The following is a 25,063-nucleotide window of genomic DNA, read 5'->3' on the forward strand; positions in this document are numbered from 1 at the left end:
TTACCTGCCCCCCTCCCCCACCATCACCTGTTCCATCTGCCAGTGTATGTATCCCCGCCCCACTCTTTTTATTTAACTATTTATTTCCTGATCTTGTTAATGTGTCTCATTTCCTATCACCTCCAGCTCAGATCTCACATTATTATACGATTGCTGATTGTATATCACCTCTAGTCTGATTGAATTCACAATTCCTGGTCAGTCCCGTTCCCTGACCTATAATAACCTTTAGGGCCAGTTCACACTACATGTGTTTCAGTTGCTTTTTCTGCATCCAAAATGCACAGAAAGAAGGTAATATGGTTGTCAATGTCATAGTTCACATCAGCGCTTGCAGTTCCAGTGCGTTGCAGGTGCTGCCAAAAAAGGCGACCAGGCTGCATTGTTTATGCATAGAACTGTACTGGAATGCACTAAAACGCCCTGGAACGCACTAAAACGCACATGTCCCTAATTAAATTTTAGAAAAAGAGAGGGGAAAAAAATTAACTGGAATGCATGAAAAAATGCACTGGAACACTTCAAAAACGCATCCAAACTGCACTTGAACACATCAAAAATACATCCAAAATGCACTGGAACACACCAAAAACGCATCCAAAATGCACTGGAACACAAAAAATGCATCCAAAATGCATCCAAAATGCTCTGGAACACACCAAAAACGCATCCAAAATGCACTGGAACACGCTAAACATGCATCAAAAAAGTGCATGCAAACACGCATCTGGAACACATCTAAACTGTTTCTATAGTGTGAACTGGCCCTTAGGACTTGTTCACACCATTTGTGGTGCAGAAACTCATGCAAGAGCACGCATTGTCCAGCACAGCAAAGACACGCAATGCCCTCTGTAGATGTGTGCAGGTACCATGATGAAAAAATAATTGCACCTCCACATGTCTAGTAAACTCAGATGCACTCACAGCCACCAAAACGCATGGCACCACACTACTGTGCAGTTAGGTGCAACACACTTTTACAATAACATGCCTGCAGTATTTTGGCATGTTCCCACATGTTAGGCAGCCCATTGAAATTAATGAGCTGAGGAAAAAAAAGTAAAAAATGCCCCATTCACACAGGTCCTCTGGCCTGTACAGCATGAATGAGAGGGTTGTTCATGTGGCTGGAGCCACCTGTTACACTATGGGGACACAGCAGCTGTATGAACACAGGTTGTCATCTGACAGGTGTGAAGGCGTGGGGATGTGGCCCAGAATGCTCACTGTGTTCAGGGCTGTACACCTGCACCCATAACTTGTCAAATTATGACCTGCAGCATTTCCATAGTGTAACATAGGTTACCTGCAAACAGTGACAGCCACAAAAACCAACCACTGATTCCCACTCTACAGGCCACAGCACCCATGTGAATGAGCCCCAACACCTCCATTACACACACAGCTTTATTTATGAACTCAGTACAGTTTTATCATTTAGATTTCACAGGAATATGGTTGGGATTATGTCCATTAATAATGTTTTTAGTGTATTTTTACCATATATATAATTTGGATATTTTCTCTGGCGGTGGGGGGCTGTCAGGTATGCTGTACGGGGCCCCATGATATCTAACAGTGGCCCTGGGTGTATGCTTGTGTCTGTGCCACCTGTATAGTTAGGAAGAACCTTGAACCTCTGCTATGTACCTCAATGGATCTAGGAATTGGACATGTTTTCAACTGAAAATACAACAATTATTAGTAATGTTTCCCCAGCAAATGAGGATCAGCTCCTCGGTGGAGAACAGCGATCTCGCCATGTCCAGATGTGGTCTGGAATTCCACAAAAGAACAATTCACAAAACTAAAAAATAGACTTGTAAATGACCACTAAACTCTCCTAACTACACTCCCATCCACTCACACTCCCCACTTCCACTTCCGGGTGTGTGCAAATGTCCTGCCGCCAACGTCATGATGTATTTCCAGTATGACAGCTGCTCTAGCGCCTCCTCCAACAGCCGTCTTGGCATTTATTTGTGCACCATAGCAATTTTACATGCGGCTCCATTGTGTATATGACATTCACAAATATATGTTTGCAGTTCTATTGTGGATTTGGCATTGGTGAATGTATGTTTGCAGCTATACTGTGTATATGACATTGGTGAATGTATGCTTGCAGCTATACTGTGTATATGACATTGGTGAATGTATGTTTGCAGCTATACTGTGTATATGACATTGGTGAATGTATGCTTGCAACTCTACTGTGTATATGACATTGGTGAATGTATGCTTGCAGCTATACTGTGTATATGACATTGGTGAATGTATGCTTGCAACTCTACTGTGTATATGACATTGGTGAATGTATGCTTGCAGCTATGCTGTGTATATGACATTGGTGAATGTATGCTTGCAGCTATACTGTGTATATGACATTGGTGAATATATATTTGGCAGTAAAGGCCCAAAGTCAACATAAATTGGGGGCCCAATTTATTACTGTTATGAGGATTGTAAAAAAAGAATAGCTAGCTGCACATTGAACATGACCTATTCATTGGGACATAACATGGTCTTGTGGTGCAATAGAGGGCTTTTGGTTTTTTAGTTTGGACATACTTGCACATGTGCGCTCTAACAAGGAAGATTTGGGCATATTATATAGCTAGCAAAAATAAGTGTTAGGGGTGCTAGTACATTTATTTATTTCAGATACTTATATAGCGCTGTCAATTTACGCAGCACTTTACATATAGATTGTAACAGAACCGGTACCCGACCGCACTTGGGTATATTCCGTTATCCTGCAGCTTCCCCTGTCCGAACACCATCCACGGACCACACCCTTGAAACCCCCACACCAATACACAAACAGTACATCCCATAATAGTTGGCTGGACAGGAAGACACAGCACCATGGGGGGTAGCACATGGCAAAAAGACAATGGACAGCCATGTGGCCTAGACAAAGGAACACACACTATACACAAGACTCAGACATTCACATACACACCCTGTACCCTTAACAGGCACAGGGTGGGTTAAACATAGGGGGACATGAGCTGACCAAGCGGTCCCCCCACCCCCAAAAGTCACTCCCGTCACATAGATGTGGTAAATTCACATCAGTCCCTAACCCTCAAGGGGCGTACTAAGAGCCCTAACTTACATTCATACATATACTAGGGCCAATTTTGACAGGATCCAATTAACCTACCAGCATGTCTTTAGAGTGTGGGAGGAAACCAGAGTACCTGGAGGAAACACAGGCACAGGGAGAACATGCAAACTCCAGGCAGGAGGTGCCATGGCTGGGATTCAAACCAACAACCCTAGTACTGCCAGGTGGAAATGCTAACCATTTAGCCACTGTGCTACATTCAACTAGAACATGAAATAATCCCCCCAAAAAAATACATAGTCCAAATGTTTTTTGATCAAATACACATTCCACATTTATTTGGACAGCAACAAGTAGCTACATTGAATATCTTGGTGAAAATTAAAAAAAAAAAAAAGCAGGATTGATGTTGCTAAAAGAGAACGGTCCTGCTCATAAGAGCTTACAATCTAAAAGATTATACTTCTAATGAACTGTGCTTTCACAGGTTACAGCAGGAAACAGTTAATATGAATCACTTGGGCTTATTCACAAAACAAGCTGCAGATCAAAATATCAACATAAAAAATACATACGTGCCAAAATAAAACACCTCCCACCTCCCCAAATCCCCCACACATACATTTCTCATCAGGTTTGTCTGAAAACTGCACTTCAGTCTAAATAAAGGAAACTTGGAAGAGCAGAGCAATGGACATGTGTTAGGATTACAATGCAAAGATAATAAACACAAACATTGTACAATAACACACAAACACACCTTAGAAGGAAGAACATGCAAAACATTTACAGCCCACATCAAAACCCAGCGTGAGTGTGGCCTGGGGCAATTCACCACAATATCTCTTCTTCCTCAAACCACCACAGACAAGGACTTGCAGAAAATAATGTGGCCTGTACAAGGCAAAAATCACCCACTACTGCATCTCCTTATATAAGGTAGGCCACACCCACCACTGTCATTCATTGGGTCAGAGAAAGTGTTTGCACCTGATGAATCCTCTTCCCACCTGTGGTAACCCTTGGTATACAGGCCCCACAAATCAGAGTCAGAAAGAACGCCACAGTGACGTGTACCTGTACAGCATACAACAGAACATTGAACAGGGATGTGAAAGGGAACCCTACTGGTAATATTTCTTGGCCCTATGGGCACAATTCACTGCAGATTATCGCATGAGTTAAGGCAGTCACATGACCACATCTCGCATGCAATACTGAAAATGTCAATTCACTTTTGCTAGTATGCGGCATTTCCCATAAATCGGAAAAACACTCAGGAAATCAAACATAAAAAGGCCTTACACCCCGGTCACATCAAAGCCGATTTAGAAATTATATGACGTACAGTGAAGATGCCGATTTCCTTGCGACATCTGACACAGATATCTATGCAAATCATCACAAAAGTAGTACATGTACTACTATAAAAATCAGTCAGAAATGCACCCATGTGACTGCTCTAATAGCAGACAATAGGGTGCGACTTGGCATACGACTCACATGCCACGACACACTCAATGTGACCGCTATTAGAGCATTCATATTGGTGTGGTTCAAACTTGGTAGGAGCCACAACAATTTCTAAAGTAATGAGTACGCCGTATCGCATCCTCCCGCACATGCGCAGTTTTTGCGCTTGCAGAGCCATGCAGCGGTGCGATCTGTCACCGGCCGTGTACCTTGGACACGGCCGATGACAGATCTGAATACCGGCCCCTGTTGCCGGTACCATATGACCTGCTGTGACCAATCACAACAGGTCACATGACAGTTGTATACAATGGACGGCTTCATTCATGCCATCCATTGTATACTAGTGTCCAGCTGTGAATGGTCACAGCAATCACATGTACATGTCATGTGATTAGCTGTGGCCAAATCACAGCTAAGCACAAAAAAACCCCTGAATGAATCGATGTCATTGAGGTAAATGCTTGCTTATAGCAAAGTAATTCTTTGCTATAAGCAAATTGTGTAAAAAGAGAAAAAAAAATACTGATCACTTCCCCAAAGTAGTACAATGTTACTATTGTAACATTGTACTACTTTGGACATAGTGAAATATGAAAATAAAATCTTAAAAAAAGAAAACAATTTAATAAAAAATTTCAAATAATAAAAAAATGTAAAAAAATTAAAAAATATATATATTTTTTTCATACTGTCACCAGTGTCCCTGATCACCGCCATGCCAGTTATATGATGACGCTGTACTGCACTGGTGACAGTATGAAAAAAAAATTGTGAAAATAATTTTTTGCATTTTTTCATTTTCCAAATAATTATGACAAAAAAAATACAACTTCAAAAACTCGCCATTCCTCTTATGAAGTATGTCGGACTGTCTACTCTGCAAAAAGGGGTCATTTGGGGGATATCTGTACCGTCCTGACATTTGGGGGATATCTGTACTGTCCTGACATTTGGGGGATATCTGTACCGTCCCGACATTTGGGGGATATCTGTACCGTCCTGACATTTGGGGGATATCTGTACTGTCCTGACATTTAGGGGATATCTGTACCGTCCTGACATTTGGGGGATATCTGTACCGTCCTGACATTTGGGGGATATCTGTACTGTCCTGACATTTGGGGGATATCTGTACTATTCTGACATTCTTGGTCCTCAAGAAATTAGATTGGCCGTCAGTAATTCAGGATTGATCAATATTCAGATCTATACCATAGTTTGTGAACTCTATAACTTTCCTACAAACTAAATAATACATCCTAATTTGGGTTATTTTCACCAAAGACATGTAGCAGAATACATCTCGGCCTACATTTATGAAGAACAATTATTTATTTGCAAACTTTTATAACAGAAACAAAGAAAAACATGTTTTTTTTCAAAATTTTTGGTCTTTTTTTGTTAATTTAGCAAAAAATAAAAACCCCAGTGGTGATTAAATACCACCAAAAGAAAGCTGTAGTTGTGTGTAGAAAATGATAAAATTTTAGTTTGGGTACAGTGTTGTATGACCGCGCAATTGTCATTCAAAGTGTGAGAGCGCTGAAACGTGAAAAATGGCCTGGGCAGGAAGGGGGTAAATTGCCCGGTATTGAAATGGTTAATATTGATATTAAGCTTCTCACCAAAATCCTTTCTACCCGCTTGAATCCGATAATTGGCTCACTAATTCATAATGACCAGATGAGTTTCATCCCATCCCGGCAAGCAGTTGATAATATACGTCGTGTGACTCCTCTCCCACATTGCCCATACTCGCAAAATTCCCACATTTCCTCTCCTTAGATATTAGAAAAGCTTTTGACACTGTTTCCTGGTCCTTTCTTGACTTTATTTTGCGTCGTTGGGGATTTGGTCCTCACTTCCTGACTTGGATTTCTTCCTTATATAGTATTCCCTCTGCCCAAATCCGTTACTTGGGACACAAATCAACATCCTTCCCGATTGCTTGGGATATTCGACAGGGATGCCCACTCCTGCCGATACTCTTCATCCTTGTAATTGAACCTTTAGCCCTTTTTGATTAGAGCAGATCCAGATATACGAGGCCTAGAGGTATGTGGGGTTCAACACAAACTCTTGTCTCTTTGCTGACGACATTTCCCTTTTTATGACCTCTCTGCTTACCTCCGCCCCACCCCTACTTTGGCTTCTTCATGATTTTGGTCTTATCTCGGGTCTTCAAATCAATTCCCAAAAATCTACAATTCTGAATATCTCCCTTTCTCCCCAGGAGGCCCTACATCTACAGTAAGTTCTCCCCTTTTCTTGGTCCCAGCATGCTATCCCTTATCTAGGTATTAAATTGACAGCCTCCTTATCTGACTTATACTCCGCTAACTTTTTTCCAATGCTTTCTCACCTTATTGGTCTTATACGCATTTGGTCTTCTCTTCCTCTGGCGTGGATGGGAAGAATCACAGTGGTCAAGATGCCCATTTTACCTAAGATCCTCTCTCTTCAGAGTTCTCCCCATTCCCGTCCCAGCTCACTATCTTCGCACGTTGCAACGTCGGGCCCATGCTTATACCTGGGGTTCTGTCCGTCCTCATGTTTCTTGTACTACCATCCATATGCCCAAGTTAAAAGGTGGTTTGGGTCTACCAGATTTCACAAAATATTATCAAGCAGCCCAACTAGCGCAGCTTCCTAAATATCATGCTTCCTACAAGATCCCTTTATGGGTCGCCTTAGAATCAGTTGACATTGATCCCCTCTCATTAGCCAACCTTCTATGGCTTCATCCCTCAGATCGTCACGCGATCCGGAACCCAATCGCCTCACACTTTATTGCCCTTTGGGATAGGCTCAAAACTCATTACCCTCTCCAATCGCCCCACAATCCCCTTCTTTCCTATCTCCACAACCCAGCCTTCCCCCCTGCCTGGTCTTCCCCGAAATCTTTCTTCCATTGGTCCTCCGCAAATCTCCTTAGAGATCACCATTTTTTTGCCCAATACAGGTATCAAATCCTTCTCATCCCTCCAGGAATCTTACTCCCTACCCGCATCTGAAGTTTTTCGCTACCTCCAACTTAAGCACTTCTATTCCCCCCTTTCCTCTACCCCTGGCTCCATTAGAACCATGACTGTTATTGTAAGCACTTGTAAGAAAGACCCACATAGGCGGGGCATCATCTCCACTCTTTACAACTTACTCACAACTCCTGAATCCTTCTCAGGCTCTTTATATGTCGCCAAGTGGGAAAGGGACCTAGGCTCCAAGTTGACCCCTGATGATTGGGACCGTATCTGGCAAGAGACCAAATCTTCCTCACAGAATGTGGTAGCAGTGTAAACTAATTATAGGGTTCTATCCTGACGGTATTTAGTCCCGGCTAGGATAGCAAAATATACCCCTGGTTACTCCCCAGAGTGCTTCCTAGGCTGTGCGATGACTGGTACATTTTTTCACATTTGGTGGTCCTGTCCAGTTGTCCATACTTTCTAGGATGGTATCTTTCACGTTTTATACTCTCTTTCAAAAGCCATTGTCACCTACTCCGAACTCCACTCTATTCAATCTGCGACCTTCTTCGATCTCTAAACTCCAATTTAAGCTTTTTCTACAGATCACAACCACAGCCAAGCAAATTATAGCAAAATCTTGGAAATCCCCGTCACATTGGCAGTCAGAACAAGGTGACACAGGCCATGATACACACCAAAGTGGAAGCTGCCGTCACAGACACCGTTCCTAAATTCCTGTTAATTTGATCCCCCCTGGATTGATCACTTTCTTCCTCCGGGGTTTGATGAATGTTTGCTTCTTCCCTAATACTTTTCTCTCCTAGAAAGTTACCCGGCACCTTGGTTTGGTCCCATGTCCCCTTTTTCTTTCTTGGAAGTCACACACTCTGCTTCTTCCCTCCCCCCTCTTTTGCTCCCTTTTCCCCCCTTTTTTTCTTTTCCTTACCTTTTCTTGAGGTTTTTTTACCTACATTTGCAATGTTTGAATTACCCCGATGTGCCTTAGTCCATAAATGCTATTTGTGATCTGTATTGTGAATGACTTTAGCACTCTGCTGGCTTTTCTATACCCTTAAATCCTAATAAAGTGTTTGAACAAAAAAAAAAGTTCAAGTCTAGACCTACTAGCCAGGCAAAAACCTTACTCTGCATCAGTTGTCCCACCAAACCTTGCCCAAATCCACCTCCAACCACACCCCAGGCCCATCCCCCAACCTTGCCCCCCAGCCCTGCCCCCAAACACATGCCTTATGAAATTACATTTTTCTTTAGAATAAAGAGTCCAAAATATAAAAAACAGGAATTATAACATAGCTTTATTATGTCAATTTAAACATCACAGCAATAGCTTAATAGAGTCCAGAGAACAAGTGGTTAACATAAACCAATGTAAACATAACATGAAAATAAGTGTCCCCATCAGAGTCCTCCTTTACATCAGGTGTCCCCATCAGAGTCTCCCTTTACATAAGGTTTTCCAATCACAGCCTCCCTTTATATAAGGTGTCCCCATCAGAGTCCTCCTTTATATAAGGTGTCCCCATCAGAGTTACCCTTTACAAAAGGTGTCCCCATCAGAGTCCCCCTTTACATAAGGTGTTCCAATCACAGCCCCCCTTTACATCAGGTGTCCCCATAAGTGTAACCTCACCCTTCCCCCTATACTCACAGATCTTTTTGTAATTGCAGCTTCTTCTTTTCCTCCTTCAGTCATGTGATAAGTCACATGACAAGGGGAGAGAGGAAAGACACTCTGCCTTCACTCCTTATTGCTGGCTGCTCCCCTGTGTGAGATCTCTGATGTCTGTAAAGATGGGACTTATCTGAAAAACATTTCCCACACTCAGGACAGGAATACGGCTTCTCCCCCGTGTGAGATCTTTGATGTGTGTAAAGATGGGACTTCTGTGAAAAACATTTCCCACACACAGGACAGGAAAATGGTTTCTCCCCCGTGTGACATCTTCGATGTGTGTAAAGATTGGAATTATTAGAAAAAGATTTCCCGCACTCAAGACAGGAATATGGCCTCTCCCCCGTGTGACATCTCTGATGTGTGTAAAGATTGTACTTGTCTGAAAAACATTTTCCGCACTCAGGACAGGAATATGGCTTCTCCCCCGTGTGAGACCTCTGATGTATGGAAAGATGAGACTTGCATGAAAAACATTTCCCGCACTCAGGGCAGGAAAACAGCTTCTCCCCCGTGTGAGATCTTTTATGCAGATTAAGATGGGATTTATAACGGAAACATTTCCCACACTCAGTACAGGAGAACCTCTTCCCTGTTGGAAGGCCGGTCCGGTCCTGCACAGACTGAGGTTCCTCAGGATACGAGGAATCCGATGGTCCATCTACACTGGGTGGTGCCGGATGGACATTGGAGGGAGCCGGGTTTTCTCCTGGACTATACTGTGTGATGTCCTCATCTTCTACTTTCCAGTCTGGAGACAAAGTGAGACAATCCTCGGAGGTTTTCCTCATCTCCCGGCCATGGACTAAAATACAAAGACAAAGAGGATTACTAGACAGGAGCTGATTGGTTCCCCCAAACCAGGACTCCACCCACAACAGTCAGCTTGGCTCTGAGGAGCTTACAATTTCACCCTCAATGGAACTAGGAAATGACTCCTTTGATCTCCTACCAGGTCATTTCATTATTCATGGTGGTGGCAGTGGACATGGTATACTTCGACAGAGGGGTGGCGGTGGACGTGGTATACTTGGACAGAGGGGTGGCAGTGGACGTGGTATACTTAGACAGAGGGGTGGCAGTGGACGTGGTATACTTTGACAGAGGGGTGGTGGTGGACAGAGTATACTTGGAAAGAGGGGTGGCTGAGGATGGGGTATACTTCAACAGAGGGGTGGCTGTGGACGTGGTATACTTGGACTGAGGGGTGGCGGTGGACGTGGTATACTTGGACAGAGGGGTGGCGGTGGACGTGGTATACTTGGACAAAGGGGTGGCGGTGGACGTGGTATACTTGGACAGAGGGCTGGCGGTGGACGTGGTATACTTGGACAGAGGGGTGGCGGTGGACGTGGTATACTTGGACAGAGGGGTGGCGGTGGACGTGGTATACTCGGACAGAGGGGTGGTGGTGGACGTGGTATACTTGGACAGAGGGGGTGGCGGTGGACGTGGTATACTTGGACACAGTTCCCCACACATGGCTAATGTGTAAGGTAAAGTCTACAGGCTGGAAAAATCTGAATGTAAATGGATAGAAAACTGGCTGAAAGATCGTATTCAGAGAGTAGTGGTTAATGATTCATACTCTGAATGGTCTGGGGGTGTCAGTGATGTACCCCAAGGCTCAGTGTTATTAGTGGTGTACCCCAAGGTTCAGTGTTATTAGTGGTGTACCCCAAGGTTCATTGTGATTAGCGGTGTACCCCAAGATTCAATGTTATTAGTGGTGTACCCCAAGGTTCAGTGTCATCAGTGGTGTACCCCAAGGTTCAGTGTTATTAGTGGTGTACCCCAAGGTTCAGTGTTATTAGTGGGGTACCCCAGGGTTCAGTGTTATTAGTGGGGTACCCCAAGGTTCAGTATTATTAGTGGGGTACCCCAAGGTTCAGTATTAGTGGTGTACCCCAAGTTTAAGTGTTATTAGTGGTGTACCCCAAGGTTCAGTGTTATTAGCTGGTTCCCGCCCGGCCTATGGCCAGATGGTGGCCGGGTGAGCACCTCGTCCCCCCAGGTGGAGGCCATATGGCGTCCTTCCAGGCATGTGCAGTTTTCACGCCCACAGAGCCATGCAGCAGCGTGATCTGTCACCGGCCATGTACCTCGAACACGGCCAATGACAGATCTGTGTACCGGCTCCATTGTCAGTACCATGTGACCTGCTGTGACCAATCACTGCAGGTCACATGACAGTTGTATACAATGGATGGCTTCATTTTCTTCCCAAAAAAAAGAGCAAAAATTTTGAAATAAAACTCGTTTTTCTTTGTTTCTGTTATAAAAGTTTGCAATTAAATAATTGTTCTTCATAAATTTAGGCCGAGATGTATTCTGCTACATGTCTTTGGTGAAAATAACCCAAATTAGGATGTATTATTTAGTTTGTAGGAAAGTTATAGAGTTCACAAACTATGGTATAGATCTGAATATTGATCAATCCTGAAGTACTGACAGCCAATCTAATTTCTTGAGGTCCAAGAATGTCAGAACAGTACAGATATCCCCCAAATGTCAGGACAGTACAGATATCCCCAAATGTCAGGACAGTACAGATATCCCCCAAATGTCAGGACAGTACAGATATCCCCCAAATGTCAGGATAGTTTTAGTTTGGGAACAATGTTGTATGACCGCGCAATTGTCATTCCAAGTGTGAGAGTGCTGAAACCTGAAAATCAGCCAGGGCAGGAAGGGGGTAGAAGTGCCAGATATGGAAGGGGTTAGTGGGGTACCCCAAGGTTCAGTGATATTAGTAGGGTTCTGCAAGGTTCAGTGTTGGGACCCCAATTTATTAATATATTTATAAACAATATCAGGTCTGATATTAAAACTCCCAAGGGGGATATGATCTCCATGTATAATACATAAGGGGAGGGATATGATCTCCATGTATAATACATAAGGGGGGATATGATCTCCATGTATAATACATAAGGGGGGATATGATCTCCATGTATAATACATAAGGGGGGATATGATCTCCATGTATAATACATAAGGGGGGATATGATCTCCATGTATAATACATAAGGGGGGGATATGATCTCCATGTATAATACATAAGGGGAGGGATATGATCTCCATGTATAATACATAAGGGGGGATATGATCTCCATGTATAATACATAAGGGGGGATATGATCTCCATGTATAATACATAAGGGGGATATGATCTCCATGTATAATACATAAGGGGGGGATATGATCACCATGTATAATACATAAGGGGGGATATGATCTCCATGTATAATACATAAGGGGGGGATATGATCTCCATGTATAATACATAAGGGGGATATGATCTCCATGTATAATACATAAGGGGGGATATGATCTCCATGTATAATACATAAGGGGGATATGATCTCCATGTATAATACATAAGGGGGGATATGATCTCCATGTATAATACATAAGGGGGGATATGATCACCATGTATAATACATAAGGGGGGGATATGATCTCTATGTATAATACATAAGGGGGATATGATCTCCATGTATAATACATAAGGGGGGATATGATCTCCATGTATAATACATAAGGGGGGATATGATCTCCATGTATAATACATAAGGGGGGATATGATCTCCATGTATAATACATAAGGGGGGATATGATCTCCATGTATAATACATAAGGGGGATATGATCTCCATGTATAATACATAAGGGGGGATATGATCTCCATGTATAATACATAAGGGGGGATATGATCTCCATGTATAATACATAAGGGGGTATATGATCTCCATGTATAATACATAAGGGGGGATATGATCTCCATGTATAATACATAAGGGGGGGGGGGATATGATCTCCATGTATAATACATAAGGGGGGGGGGATATGATCTCCATGTATAATACATAAGGGGGGGGATATGATCTCCATGTATAATACATAAGGGGGGATATGATCTCCATGTATAATACATAAGGGGGGGATATGATCTCCATGTATAATACATAAGGGGGATATGATCTCCATGTATAATACATAAGGGGAAGATATGATCTCCATGTATAATACATAAGGGGGGATATGGTCTCCATGTAAATACATAAGAGGGGATATGATCTTCATGTATAATACATAAGGGGGGATGTGATCTCCATGTATAATACATAAGGGGGATATGATCTCCATGTATAATACATAAGGGGGATATGATCTCCATGTATAATACATAAGGGGGGATATGATCTCCATGTATAATACATAAGGGGGGGATATGATCTCCATGTATAATACATAAGGGGGGATATGATCTCCATGTATAATACATAAGGGGGATATGATCTCCATGTATAATACATAAGGGGGGATATGATCTCCATGTATAATACATAAGGGGGATATGATCTCCATGTATAATACATAAGGGGGGATATGATCTCCATGTATAATACATAAGGGGGGATATGATCTCCATGTATAATACATAAGGGGGATATGATCTCCATGTATAATGCATAAGGGGGATATGATCACCATGTATAATACATAAGGGGGGGATATGATCTCCATGTATAATACATAAGGGGGGATATGATCACCATGTATAATACATAAGGGGGGATATGATCACCATGTATAATACATGGGGGGGATATGATCTCCATGTATAATACATAAGGGGGGATATGATCTCCATGTATAATACATAAGGGGGATATGATCTCCATGTATAATACATAAGGGGGGATATGATCTCCATGTATAATACATAAGGGGGGGGATATGATCTCCATGTATAATACATAAGGGGGGATATGATCACCATGTATAATACATAAGGGGGGATATGATCACCATGTATAATACATGGGGGGGATATGATCTCCATGTATAATACATAAGGGGGGATATGATCTCCATGTATAATACATAAGGGGGGATATGATCTCCATGTATAATACATAAGGGGGGATATGATCTCCATGTATAATACATAAGTGGGGGATATGATCTCCATGTATAATACATAAGGGGGGATATGATCTCCATGTATAATACATAAGGGGGGATATGATCTCCATGTATAATACATAAGGGGGGATATGATCTCCATGTATAATACATAAGGGGGGATATGATCTCCATGTATAATACATAAGGAGGATATGATCTCCATGTATAATACATAAGGGGGATATGATCTCCATGTATAATACATAAGGGGGGATATGATCTCCATGTATGATACATAAGGGGGGATATGATCTCCATGTATAATACATAAGGGGTAATATGATCTCCATGTATAATACATAAGTGGGGGATATGATCTCCATGTATAATACATAAGGGGGGATATGATCTCCATGTATGATACATAAGGGGGGGATATGATCTCCATGTATAATACATAAGGGGGATATGATCTCCATGTATAATACATAAGGGGGGATATGATCTCCATGTATAATACATAAGGGGGGGATATGATCCCCATGTATAATACATAAGTGGGGGATATGATCTCCATGTATAATACATAAGGGGGGATATGATCTCCATGTATAATACATAAGGGGGGGATATGATCTCCATGTATAATACATAAGTGGGGAATATGATCTCCATGTATAATACATAAGGGGGATATGATCTCCATGTATAATACATAAGGGGGATATGATCTCCATGTATAATACATAAGGGGGGATATGATCTCCATGTATAATACATAAGTGGGGGATATGATCTCCATGTATAATACATAAGGGGGGGATCTGATCTCCATGTATAATACATAAGGGGGGATATGATCTCCATGTATAATACATAAGGGGGGGATATGATCTCCATGTATAATACATAAGGGGGATATGATCTCCATGTATAATACATAAGGGGGGGTATGATCACCATGTATAATACATAAGGGGGGATATGATCTCCATGTATAATACATAAGGGGGGATATGATCTCCATGTATAATACATAAGGGGGGGTTGCTGTAGGAAAGTCCTGGATTCTTTCTTGGATACACAGAATATAACTGGATATAACATTTATAGGGAAAGTTGATCCAGGGAATATCCGATTGCCTCTTGGGGGGTCAGGAAGGAATTGTTTCCCCCGCAGGAGCAGATTGGATCGTGCTTTGCTGGGTTTTTTCCTTTTGGTGGATCAGCTGTGGGTGTCGGATTATAACTTTTATTTTTAATGGTACAACTAGATGGAATGTCTTTTTTCAGCCAGACTAACTATGTAACTATGTAGGTCCCACACCGCTGCCTCCCATCTCCTGAGACTGCACTCAGTGACTTGGGTCTGAGACACTACAGACATATCCCTCCACCCGGCACAGCCAGCAGATAACAGAGAACGTCCCCTGGAGGAGTCAGGCACAAGGCAGGAGACCCCAGTCACATGTCCTGGGTGCCTACATTATGCAATGCTTATAGGAAAAATCAACATTTTGCTGCCAGCTGAACCCCAGAACCTCCATAAATCCAGTCTAGAGACATAAATTGTGTCTGCAGCACAGAGAAGGAAGATTATCCGAGAGAAATCCAGGAATACAGGACGGGGAACACAGCTCAGGAAAGTGACCAGGGGATTACAGGCTGATATCACCCAGTCCCCGCCCTACTCTGGACCAATCAGTGAGCAGTATGGGTGGAGGAATGGATTTAGTGTTCATGACCCACCTGTGCTGATCTCTGTAGGAGTGTCCTCCTCTATAAATGTCCCCGTTATTCCATCCTCCTCCATAGACTGCTGATCATCCCTCACATACGCCTCTTCTTCTTCTGCTTTCACCTCAAATTCTATATCGATTGGATCTCCACTCTAAATAAAAAAATGATAAAGAATATCATCTGTAATTTATAAGCTCACATTAAAAAATCCACAAATTGTCTCCATGAGTCCATGTTCTAGATACTCTGTCCCACTGACCTTGTAATACTGAGGGATGGTGTGACCTTCCTGTGTGGAATCCCGGGAATACAGAGGATGGGGACATCTCTCTGGGGGGTTCCTGGTATTAGGTGGCTCCATCATATCCTTGTGTCCTTCTGAAAACTCCTCCATCACTCCATACTCCTCATCCTCCTCTTTATACTCTTCTTTAACATCAATATTATCATCCCCGAGGATTCCACTCTGAAAGATATAATAAAACATTCATTGTAACAAACATGCTGTGTATAAATCACAACTACCAATAATTGTCATCATCTACCTGATGATGGTGAGGGATGGTGTGACCTTCCTGTGTGGAATCCCGGGAATACAGAGGACGGGGACATCTCTCTGGTGGGTTCCTGTAGCTGGATGACTCCACCATGGTGTCCTGGTACAGATATTTGTGTCCCTTAAGAAGCTCTGATGCCTCCATCCCCCCATCCTCATCCTCCTCCTCTTTTATCTCTTCTTTAACCTCAACTTTAGGATCTCTCAGGTTTCCACTCTGAATATATAATAAAAATGACATCAATGGTAACAATGCAGATAATGTACAGATCCTAATGATACTATCAGTGATTGTTCCTCATCTACCTGATGATGGTGAGGGATGGTGTGACCTCCCTGTGTGGAATCCCGGGAATACAGAGGACGGGGACATCTCTCTGGTGGGTTCCTGGTATTAGGTGGCTCCATCATATCCTTGTGTCCTTCTGAAAACTCCTCCATCACTCCATACTCCTCATCCTCCTCTTTATACTCTTCTTTAACATCAATATTATCATCCCCGAGGATTCCACTCTGAAAGATATAATAAAACATTCATTGTAACAAACATGCTGTGTATAAATCACAACTACCAATAATTTTGGTTAATATATATGTCCTATGACATCACACTGACCTCACAGCTCCTCCTCCCAATGCCCCTCCATCCAGAGTCAAAGAATCCTATGACAGATAGACTCTGGATGGAGGGACATTTGGATGGGGAGATTTGAGGGGTCCTCTATATGAGGCTCCCATGCTAATCAAATCCTTGTTCCTGGGTGCGTCCTACCTCTCCTAAACTGAAGAGTGAACTTTGACCTTTACCATCCAGAAATCTGTCCAGAATCTGTGGAAGTAAGCTGTCATGTGATCAGGTGACGTGCGGAGGAACGGAGTGTAAATAGCAGACAATTGTCTCCAGAGCCCCTAATGGTGGGGATGGATTTGGCGGCGTGCTGGTGCCAAGTTTCCTCCCCCTAGGGTCACTGCAGGTGTGGAGAAAAGCTATGTAAGAGGATATGGAGGAGAGATGAGGAGGAGATCCAGGAATCAGGAGAAAGGTCAGGGCAAGCAACAGACGAGCGCATCCAAGAGACCAAGCCGGGGTCACTACACAGAAAATCAATCCAAGGAAACAACAGGCAGGACGAGGAATAGCAAGAAGGAGCTGAGAGACAAATGAGAATATTGCTCAGCCAATGGGAGATGATCTCAGCATGACTTCCATCATGAAGGAGATGAGGGGGAGGGGAGGAAGTCACTGAAGGTGACCATAGATCCATGGAAATTCAGCTGGTTCAGCAGGGATCGCTCACATTTCCATCCATGTGTGGCCACTGCCGGATAAAAGCCACTCCCCCAGCGGCTGCAGCCAATAGCTTCAGTGCTGATCCGTGTATTCTGAGAGCGGAGGAGTCCCCCCATTGTCAGAATACAAGAGTGCAGCGGGGAGGATTCCCCCATCCACCTCCAATGTGTGGATGGGGGAATCGCTTCAGTTTTTATGGTCATTCCGCTGGCTGAACGATAAAACTGATCCATGTAGGCCAGCTTTGGGAGCAAATATATTATCATCAACTCCTCCCCCTGAAGGGGTTCATCTACGTATTACCTCCTCTGCTGCCAGATCCAGGAGTGTATCCTCTCTGCTTCCTCATTAATGGAACTGCCTGTCTATACCTGACATCACTTCCTGTCTTAATCTGACATCACTTCCTGTTGGTCTTCCATAGAGACTTCCTGTCTGGGTAGAAGTGAGATCCCCACCTTGTGGAGCTCAGAGGAACTGCAGCCCCGAGAAGCGTCTGGTAGTGTGACCCCGGCCTTGTGCTGGGTGTGTATGGACTGTAGATCCTTATAGAGGGGTCACCTCCACTCCCACCAAGGGGGACAGAAATATATGACTGCTCGGGGGACATATTTTGGCCCCTTTGATTTTGCAGTAAATGTGATTGCATTAGTCCCGTTGATTTCGTATTTCCATGTAATAAAAGGTGTCACATGATGTCGGGTTCCCCTTTCTCTCCTCCCTGAGTGTGTATTTATAGGTGGAGCTCCTGCTGGAATGGCGGTTGGAGGCGGAGTCTAGGAGGGAGACTGACAGAACCCGCAGCAGACTTGCAGGAGTGAGCGAGGAGGATCCGGTTCCTTTACCATCGGAGATGAGGAGAGTGTGAAGGATGTTTGTGACTCTGGGAGCTGAAAAGCTGGGAGTCCTATTGGTGTGGTGAGGGGGAAGCACTACTAGGGGGCGCCCTCACCATCCCGTGTACAAGAGGTGGAAGAAGGCGGGGCTACACTACAGCCCACACAGTTTGGAGGGCGGAGCACTTTCACACCTTATCAACTTTTCACTGATTGGTGGATTTTTGTAGTAAAATAAGTGGATTGAAGTAGATGCAAAGTGGAAGCGGTGGACTTGCAGAGAACACTATACTGAGCACACAATATTGTCTGTCTCCATGGATTTGCACAGGATTTGAGATGATTTCCTATAGCAGCAAATCTGATGAGATGAATGAATGTAGCGCCCCCTCCTGGTCAGGTCTAGGATGTGTAGTCAGGTAAAGCATAGCTGTGTTTCTCTGCTCACCAGAGAGGCTGTCAGGTAAATTCAGTCGGTATTCTGATTTACAGAGAGCTGTGATTGATTAGTCAGGTCTGCTCATGCTGCTCTGGTTCTGTTGGAGTTTGTCTGAGTTCTTCCTGCCTTCAGGAAGCTATGAGAGTCTTCCAGAACATGGGAATTGGCTAGACAAATGACCAGCATGAATATGGATACAGTCCTGGCCAATTGCAGGGGAGGGTGGCCCCATTGCATGCTGGGAGTGGTATTTATACTCTGAGAGCACATGGGTTCAGTGTCTTTCCTCGGAGAGGATTGCACCAGACAGGCTGGAGGCAGGCTGCCTCGCCTGGCACTTGCTGTTATGTGGCCTCGGGTGGGTGACCTGAGGGCCTGAAGTTAGAGAGAGTGACCCTGATTCTACAGTAAGCTGACTGAGGGGAGCTGTCTGCCAAAGCTCTGTCTGGTGTCACTGGAGAGAGTGGCTTGGAAGATTGGAAGGAGGCAACCATTCTGTCCTTGGACCTGTGAGTGCAAACTCTGAGAGATCTGGGGGGCTCTGTGTGCTTGTTACCCCTCTGGTGCTTGATAGTCAGCCTGGGTCTGAGAAAGGGAGCCCTGCCTAGTGTTCTGCAGAGCTTGTCCAAGTATTGCTACTGCTAATGGGACTTGGCTCTCCTACAACTACTTGCTGCTATTTGTTACTGAGAAGTCTGCTATCTACTGTCAGCCGAGACTTCACAAGTGTTCTACTAAGAGATCAGCTAGATGTCCTCAGTGTGAAGAGTTCTGATTCTGGAGGATCCGACTACATTCCCCATCCCTATCCCCAGTTCTACAATAAACTCCAAACACAAAACACCCCCTAGACTGGTCATTGGAGACAACGAGCAGAAGTGTGTGTGTTTGCCTTGCTGTGGGGCAAAGCAAAGGGGAACCAGGGGCAACATTCAGCTCCTTCTGAGGTAGTGCTACATGAAGTCGGTGTAAAGTGGAAGCAGTAGATCTGCAGAGAACTGCATCTTGAGCACAAAGCACTTTGTGGTATATGAATTTGCACATTATTCAGTATTCTTAATTTACTGGCAAACAACACAAGATCAATGAAGTAGGTGTAAAGTGGAAGCAGTAGATCCGCAGATAATAATTTGAGTAGGGATGGGATGACGGTTTGAGTCAAACATAAGATCGACTCGAACATTAGTCATTTGAGTGTTCACCATTATGCTGGAAGTTTGCCCGCGTGCCCAATGTAAAACATGCTTTGTGATTGGCCAAAGCATTGCACCTGACCACAGGTCAGGTGCAATGCTTTGGCCAATAACAGCTGAGTTCTCAGGAAGAGCCATGATTGGCCCAAGTGCTGGCCGTATTATTGAACCACAACATGCAGAAGAGGTGGTGGAGTGGATAAGTCAGTCATCCTCATCCTCTGTCACCCAGGATCATACTATTTTGCCTTCCACCACAGCTGCCAGAGTGTCCTGTTCCTCCGGCTCCTTGTCCACCACAGCTGCTCCTTCCGTAGCCCCACCATCATGCATGGAGGAGTCACCAGAATGATTGGATCATAGTGTCAGTCCCATGCTGCTGGAGGATGTGCAGCAATCTGAATGCTGTGATGTTGGTTCCCAGGATGAGGAAAGGAGTGACGTGAGCCTAGAGAGAGGGGGCGCCAGTGAGGAAAAAGAAATTGTCAGTCCTGTTCCCCCAGCCGCAGCACACTGCCAAGTTGGCTCCATTGATGAGGAGGATGGGGATGATGAGGTCACTGACCATACTTGGGTGCCTGAGAGAACAGAGGAGGAAAGTGAGGAGGAGGCAGAACTCCAACAAGGCAGGATGTCCTCCAGGGACAGGCATAAGGGCAGCCAACCAATGGCATCACACGACAGAGCTCCACAGGTGGGGGGCGCTGCTGACTCCATGCAGACTTCCACAAGTTCTCTGGTGTGGGCTTTCTTCAACACATGTGCAGCATTGCTGTTTGCAGTCTTTGACTGAAGCAGACCAAGCGTGGCCAAAACACCAGCCACTTGGGCACCACATGCTTGACAAGACGTATGATGAGCTGCCATGCAGCCCGCTGGTAACAGCACCTGAAAGACCCAGAAAAAGTGCAGACTTCTCCTTGCTCCTCATCTGGGATCTCTACTGTAAAACGTCAGGTCTTCTCAACAGCCTCCACTGAGAGGAGTGATGGTACAGCAGTGGGTGGCCCATCTGACAGCAGGACACCACCTGTTGATTTCAGCAGGAACATTTCACTACCCCATTTGCTGAACCATGAAAAAAAGACTGTCCCAGCCATCCACATTCTATCCTGGCCAAATTGCTGCGTTACAACTGCTGCCTTTCCATCTGGTGGACTCTTCCCCCTTCCGGGAATTTGCAGAATGTTCTGTATCACAGTGACAGGTTCCGAAAAGACAATTTGTTTCATGCAAGGCCATTCCAGCTCTGTACCATCATGTGGAAGGTCATGTTTTGGCCTTGTTGGACAAGGCGGTCAGCAGCAAGGTCCACATTACTGACACGTGGTCCAGCAGGCACAGTCAGGGATGTTACATATCCGTCACGGCACACTGGGTGACTCTGCTAGCAGCTGGGAAGGATGCAGGACAGGGTTCAGTTCTGGAGCTTGTTCCACCACCATGCCTCCAAAAACCTGGTGGTGATTCTGCCACATCTGTCTGCTCCACCCCCTCCCCTTCCTCTTCCTCTATGGCCTCTTCTGCTGAATTGTCCTCTGAACCAGCAGTGCTCCATAAGCGTTCAAGGGGCTCTGCAAGCAGTCAGGCTAAAAGATGCCATGTGGTGCTTCAGCTGGTCTGTCTAAGGGACAGGAGCCACACCAGGACACAGATTCTGTCAGCTATGAAGGGGCTCTCTGCCCTCCAACAGGTACACTTGACACATGTTCCATGCTTGGCACACAAGCTGAATTTGGTGGTACAGTGCGTCTTGAACAGGTACCCAGGCTTTCAAGATCTTCTGAGGCAGGCCAGAAAAGTCTGGCCATTTCTGGTGGTCATACACGGCCTGTGTTCAGTTGGCTGAAATTCAACCTGCCCACCAACCGACTCATTTGTGACATGTCCACTCGGTGGAACTCCACTTTGGTAACACGGCAGTGACTCCACTTTGGTAACACGGCAGTGACTCCACTTTGGTAACACGGCAGTGGCTGCACACACAGCAGAGGGCCATCAATGAGTACCTGTGTGAAAATGGCACAAGGACAGGCTCAGGGGAACTTGGCTTCTTCTCACCTCACCAGTGGCTGCTGACAATGGATGCATGCGCTGTCCTGTCACCATCTGAGGAGGCCACAAGGATGATGAGCTGTGACACTGCATGCATCAGTGACACTATCCCTCTAGTCTTCCTGCTGGAGCACACGCTGCATGGAATCATGGACAGGGCACTGGAGGCAGAACATCGGGAGGAAGAGGAGGATTTCCTGTCCTCTCAAGGCCCTCTTTATGCAGAAACCATTCCTGCGGGGCCGCAGAACACACAGGAGGAGGAGGAAGTGGAGGAGGAGGAGGATTGCAGCAGCATGGAAGTAGAGGATCACATAGAGCAGTATTCAAGGGACACTTTTCAGTCCTCAGAAACCCTACCAGGAGTAGTACATGGCTGGGAGGAGGTAGTTCCTGGAAATATCATCCTCAGTGACCCAGAGGACTCAGAATCTCCTGCCTCCTCAAACTTACACTGCATGGGCTCCCTGATTCTGCAAAGCCTGTGTAAGGACCTGAGGATGTGTTATCAAGAAGAGGGATCAATACTGGTTGGCAACCCTTCTTGATCCACGTTACAAGGGTAAAGGTGCAGAGCTCATCCAGTCTTCCCAGAGGGAGCAGAGGATGAAACATCCTGAGGACGCCTTGAAATTGTGTAACACCTTTCCAGACACTGGGAGGTTACCATTTCCTGGACAACGTGTTTCTGAGGCTTCATTCTGTTAAATGAAGAGTGGTGGAGAAGGCGGCCAGCTGACTGATGCCTTTAAACAGTTCTTTAGTCCTCAGCACCCAGGACTGTTAGGTTTGAGCACCCATCTGCAGGGTCTGCATCATATGGGGCAGGATTATCTAGGGGTAAGAGTAGACTTGGAGACCTTTCCAACTGATCATCCACTGGGTTACTGGGTCTTGAGGATGGATCACTGGCCAGAACTTGCTCAATATGCCATCAAGGTACTGGCCTGTCCTGCATCCAGCGTGCTTTCCAAATGCACATACAGTGCTGCTGGAGGTTTTGTGATGGATAAAAGAGTGCGTCTGTCCACAGACAATTTTTTATGTTTCAATATTTTTTATTGAGTTTTTCAAAGATAAACAGGGAAAAGAGATCAGGTTCAATCATACAACATTACAGTAGACAAATATGGTTGATCATTTTGTTGTAGATCCGCCCTCTGGACAGATGAGGTGTTGGTCTTGTTTAACAATATCATCAGAGGTATTCATGTGCATTTGAAGAACCTTGGTGAGGAGTTGGGGGGGTGTTAGTGGAGAGGTGGGGGAGGATAGGATTGGGGAGGGAGGAATATAACTGGGAATTGAGGAGATACCAGTCTTGGTGTGCGGTGTGAATTCATCTCTTGAGATGTCATCAGGGTTGTACATAACATTTTGGGTGATTTAGCCATCGGGTCCACTGGGTATTGAATTTATGGTAGGAGGAAGTGTTAATTGCGGATAATTTTTCCATTTGACATTGAGTGTTAAGGTCTGTAATTAATGAAGTGATTGAGGGGGTATTATTTGTGTTCCATAATCTAGTAATATTAATTTTGGCGGCAAAGAGTATGTGGGTAATTATTGTTCGGGGATGGGTAGGGAGTTTCTCTATTCCGATGTGTAGGACTGCTAATGAGGGGTTCGGGACTAACGGAGTTTTGTTTATTTCAGAGATTAATAGGAATGTAGTATTCCAGAAGGAGCGAAGCTATCTGCATGACCACAAAATGTGGATTGTTGAGCCTGGCTCACCACATTGTCTCCAGCATGTAGGAGAATGTTTTGTGCTTGTAGATGGAAAGTTTAACCGGGGTCAGGTACCATTGGTGGAGTATTTTTAAGTATGACTCCCAGTGGGAGCTACATCGGGTAGCTTTAGAAGTGATGCTGAAGGTATTTTCCCAGCATTTTAAAGTTATTTGGGTTGATAGGATTTTTTCCCAACTGGTTATGGAGGTTGTTTGTAGAATAAATTGTGAGTTTATGAGGTGTGTATAGAAAGTGGATATACCTTTACCCGGGTATTGGGGTTTGGTGAAGAAGATGTAGGCTGTGTTTGGTATTATAGTATTGTGGGGTAAATTAGTTGTTAGTAGACAATGAGCGATTCTGAGGTATGTAACATTTTCAGCAGTAGGAATCAGGGGTGGACTGAAAACTCATGGGGCCCCCGGGCAACTGGGGATCATGGGGCCCCTGTGTCCTTGCCCACACTCAAAACACACCCAAAAAAGCCTATAAAAGGTACCAGGGGCATTTTATGGGGCCCCCTACTGACCCCGGGCCCTCGGGCAGTGCCCTAGTGCTCGAATGGTCAGTCTGCCCCTGGTAGGAATATTATATTTGGATTGGAGAGTTTGGAAGGGGTAAAAGGAATGATTGGTGTAGAGGTCCCTTATGTTGGTTATTCCTTGTTTTGTCCATTGAGATAGGTCCAGTGAGGGGATGAAAAGGTATAGTATGTTGGTTGGAGTAGGTACATGTTTAATGTCTTTGAATTTAGTGGATAGAAGGTCCCGCCAAGCTTGTAGGGAGGCTACGATGCAGGGATGATTTAGTTGGGGTGGTATACGTTTGGACGGTAGGGTCAAGAGTATATTTTGGGGTTTAAGTGGTTGAAAAGGGAGGGCTTCCATTATGGACTAGATTTTTTCCTTCGAAGGATTCCACCAGAAATATAATTGGTCTAAGAGGGTAGCTGTGTAATAAGATTTGAGGTGTGGGAGTCCTGCTCCTCCTTTAGTTGTAGGTCTGATTAGAAGATTGGTGGTACATCCTGGTTTTTTCGAGTTCCATATGAATTTTGTGAGAATTGTTTGAGGTTTAGAGAAGAATGAATTA

At 44.5% G+C, this 25,063-nt stretch overlaps 2 protein-coding genes across 2 annotated transcripts; both read right to left on the bottom strand.

Moving 5' to 3' along the window:
- Positions 1-8,811: 8,811 nt before the first annotated feature.
- On the bottom strand, positions 8,812-10,006 carry LOC149460646 (uncharacterized). Its single transcript, XM_089679388.1, has one exon. The coding sequence runs from the start codon at positions 10,003-10,005 to the stop codon at positions 9,244-9,246; it is 762 nt and encodes a 253-aa protein (XP_089535514.1). The 5' UTR covers position 10,006; the 3' UTR covers positions 8,812-9,243.
- A 5,819-nt stretch (positions 10,007-15,825) lies between these two features.
- Positions 15,826-18,094, bottom strand: LOC149460647 (uncharacterized). The gene is made up of 5 exons (XM_089679411.1): positions 18,018-18,094; positions 16,730-16,936; positions 16,413-16,640; positions 16,127-16,333; positions 15,826-16,018 (listed from the first exon to the last, which is right to left on the bottom strand). The coding sequence occupies exons 2-5, from the start codon at positions 16,862-16,864 to the stop codon at positions 15,866-15,868; spliced, it is 723 nt and encodes a 240-aa protein (XP_089535537.1). The 5' UTR covers positions 16,865-16,936; positions 18,018-18,094; the 3' UTR covers positions 15,826-15,865.
- Between the last annotated feature and the right edge of the window lie 6,969 nt (positions 18,095-25,063).

This window comes from Staurois parvus, unplaced genomic scaffold (genome assembly GCF_062004578.1).
Source record: "Staurois parvus isolate SC_StPar_1 unplaced genomic scaffold, SC_StPar_1.0 ptg000223l, whole genome shotgun sequence".
Lineage (NCBI taxonomy): Eukaryota > Metazoa > Chordata > Amphibia > Anura > Ranidae > Staurois > Staurois parvus.

What these genes read in the sequence shown, in the direction of transcription:
- LOC149460646 (XM_089679388.1), bottom strand. Translation starts at nt 10,005, where the DNA reads ATGAGGAAAACCTCCGAGGATTGTCTCACTTTGTCTCCAGACTGGAAA.
- LOC149460647 (XM_089679411.1), bottom strand. Translation starts at nt 16,864, where the DNA reads ATGGAGGAGTTTTCAGAAGGACACAAGGATATGATGGAGCCACCTAAT. An exon ending in CCATCCCTCACCATCATCAG is followed by an intron (nt 16,334 to 16,412) that starts GTAGATGATGAC and finishes TATATCTTTCAG; the next exon opens with AGTGGAATCCTCGGGGATGA. An exon ending in CCATCCCTCAGTATTACAAG is followed by an intron (nt 16,019 to 16,126) that starts GTCAGTGGGACA and finishes TTTTTTATTTAG; the next exon opens with AGTGGAGATCCAATCGATAT.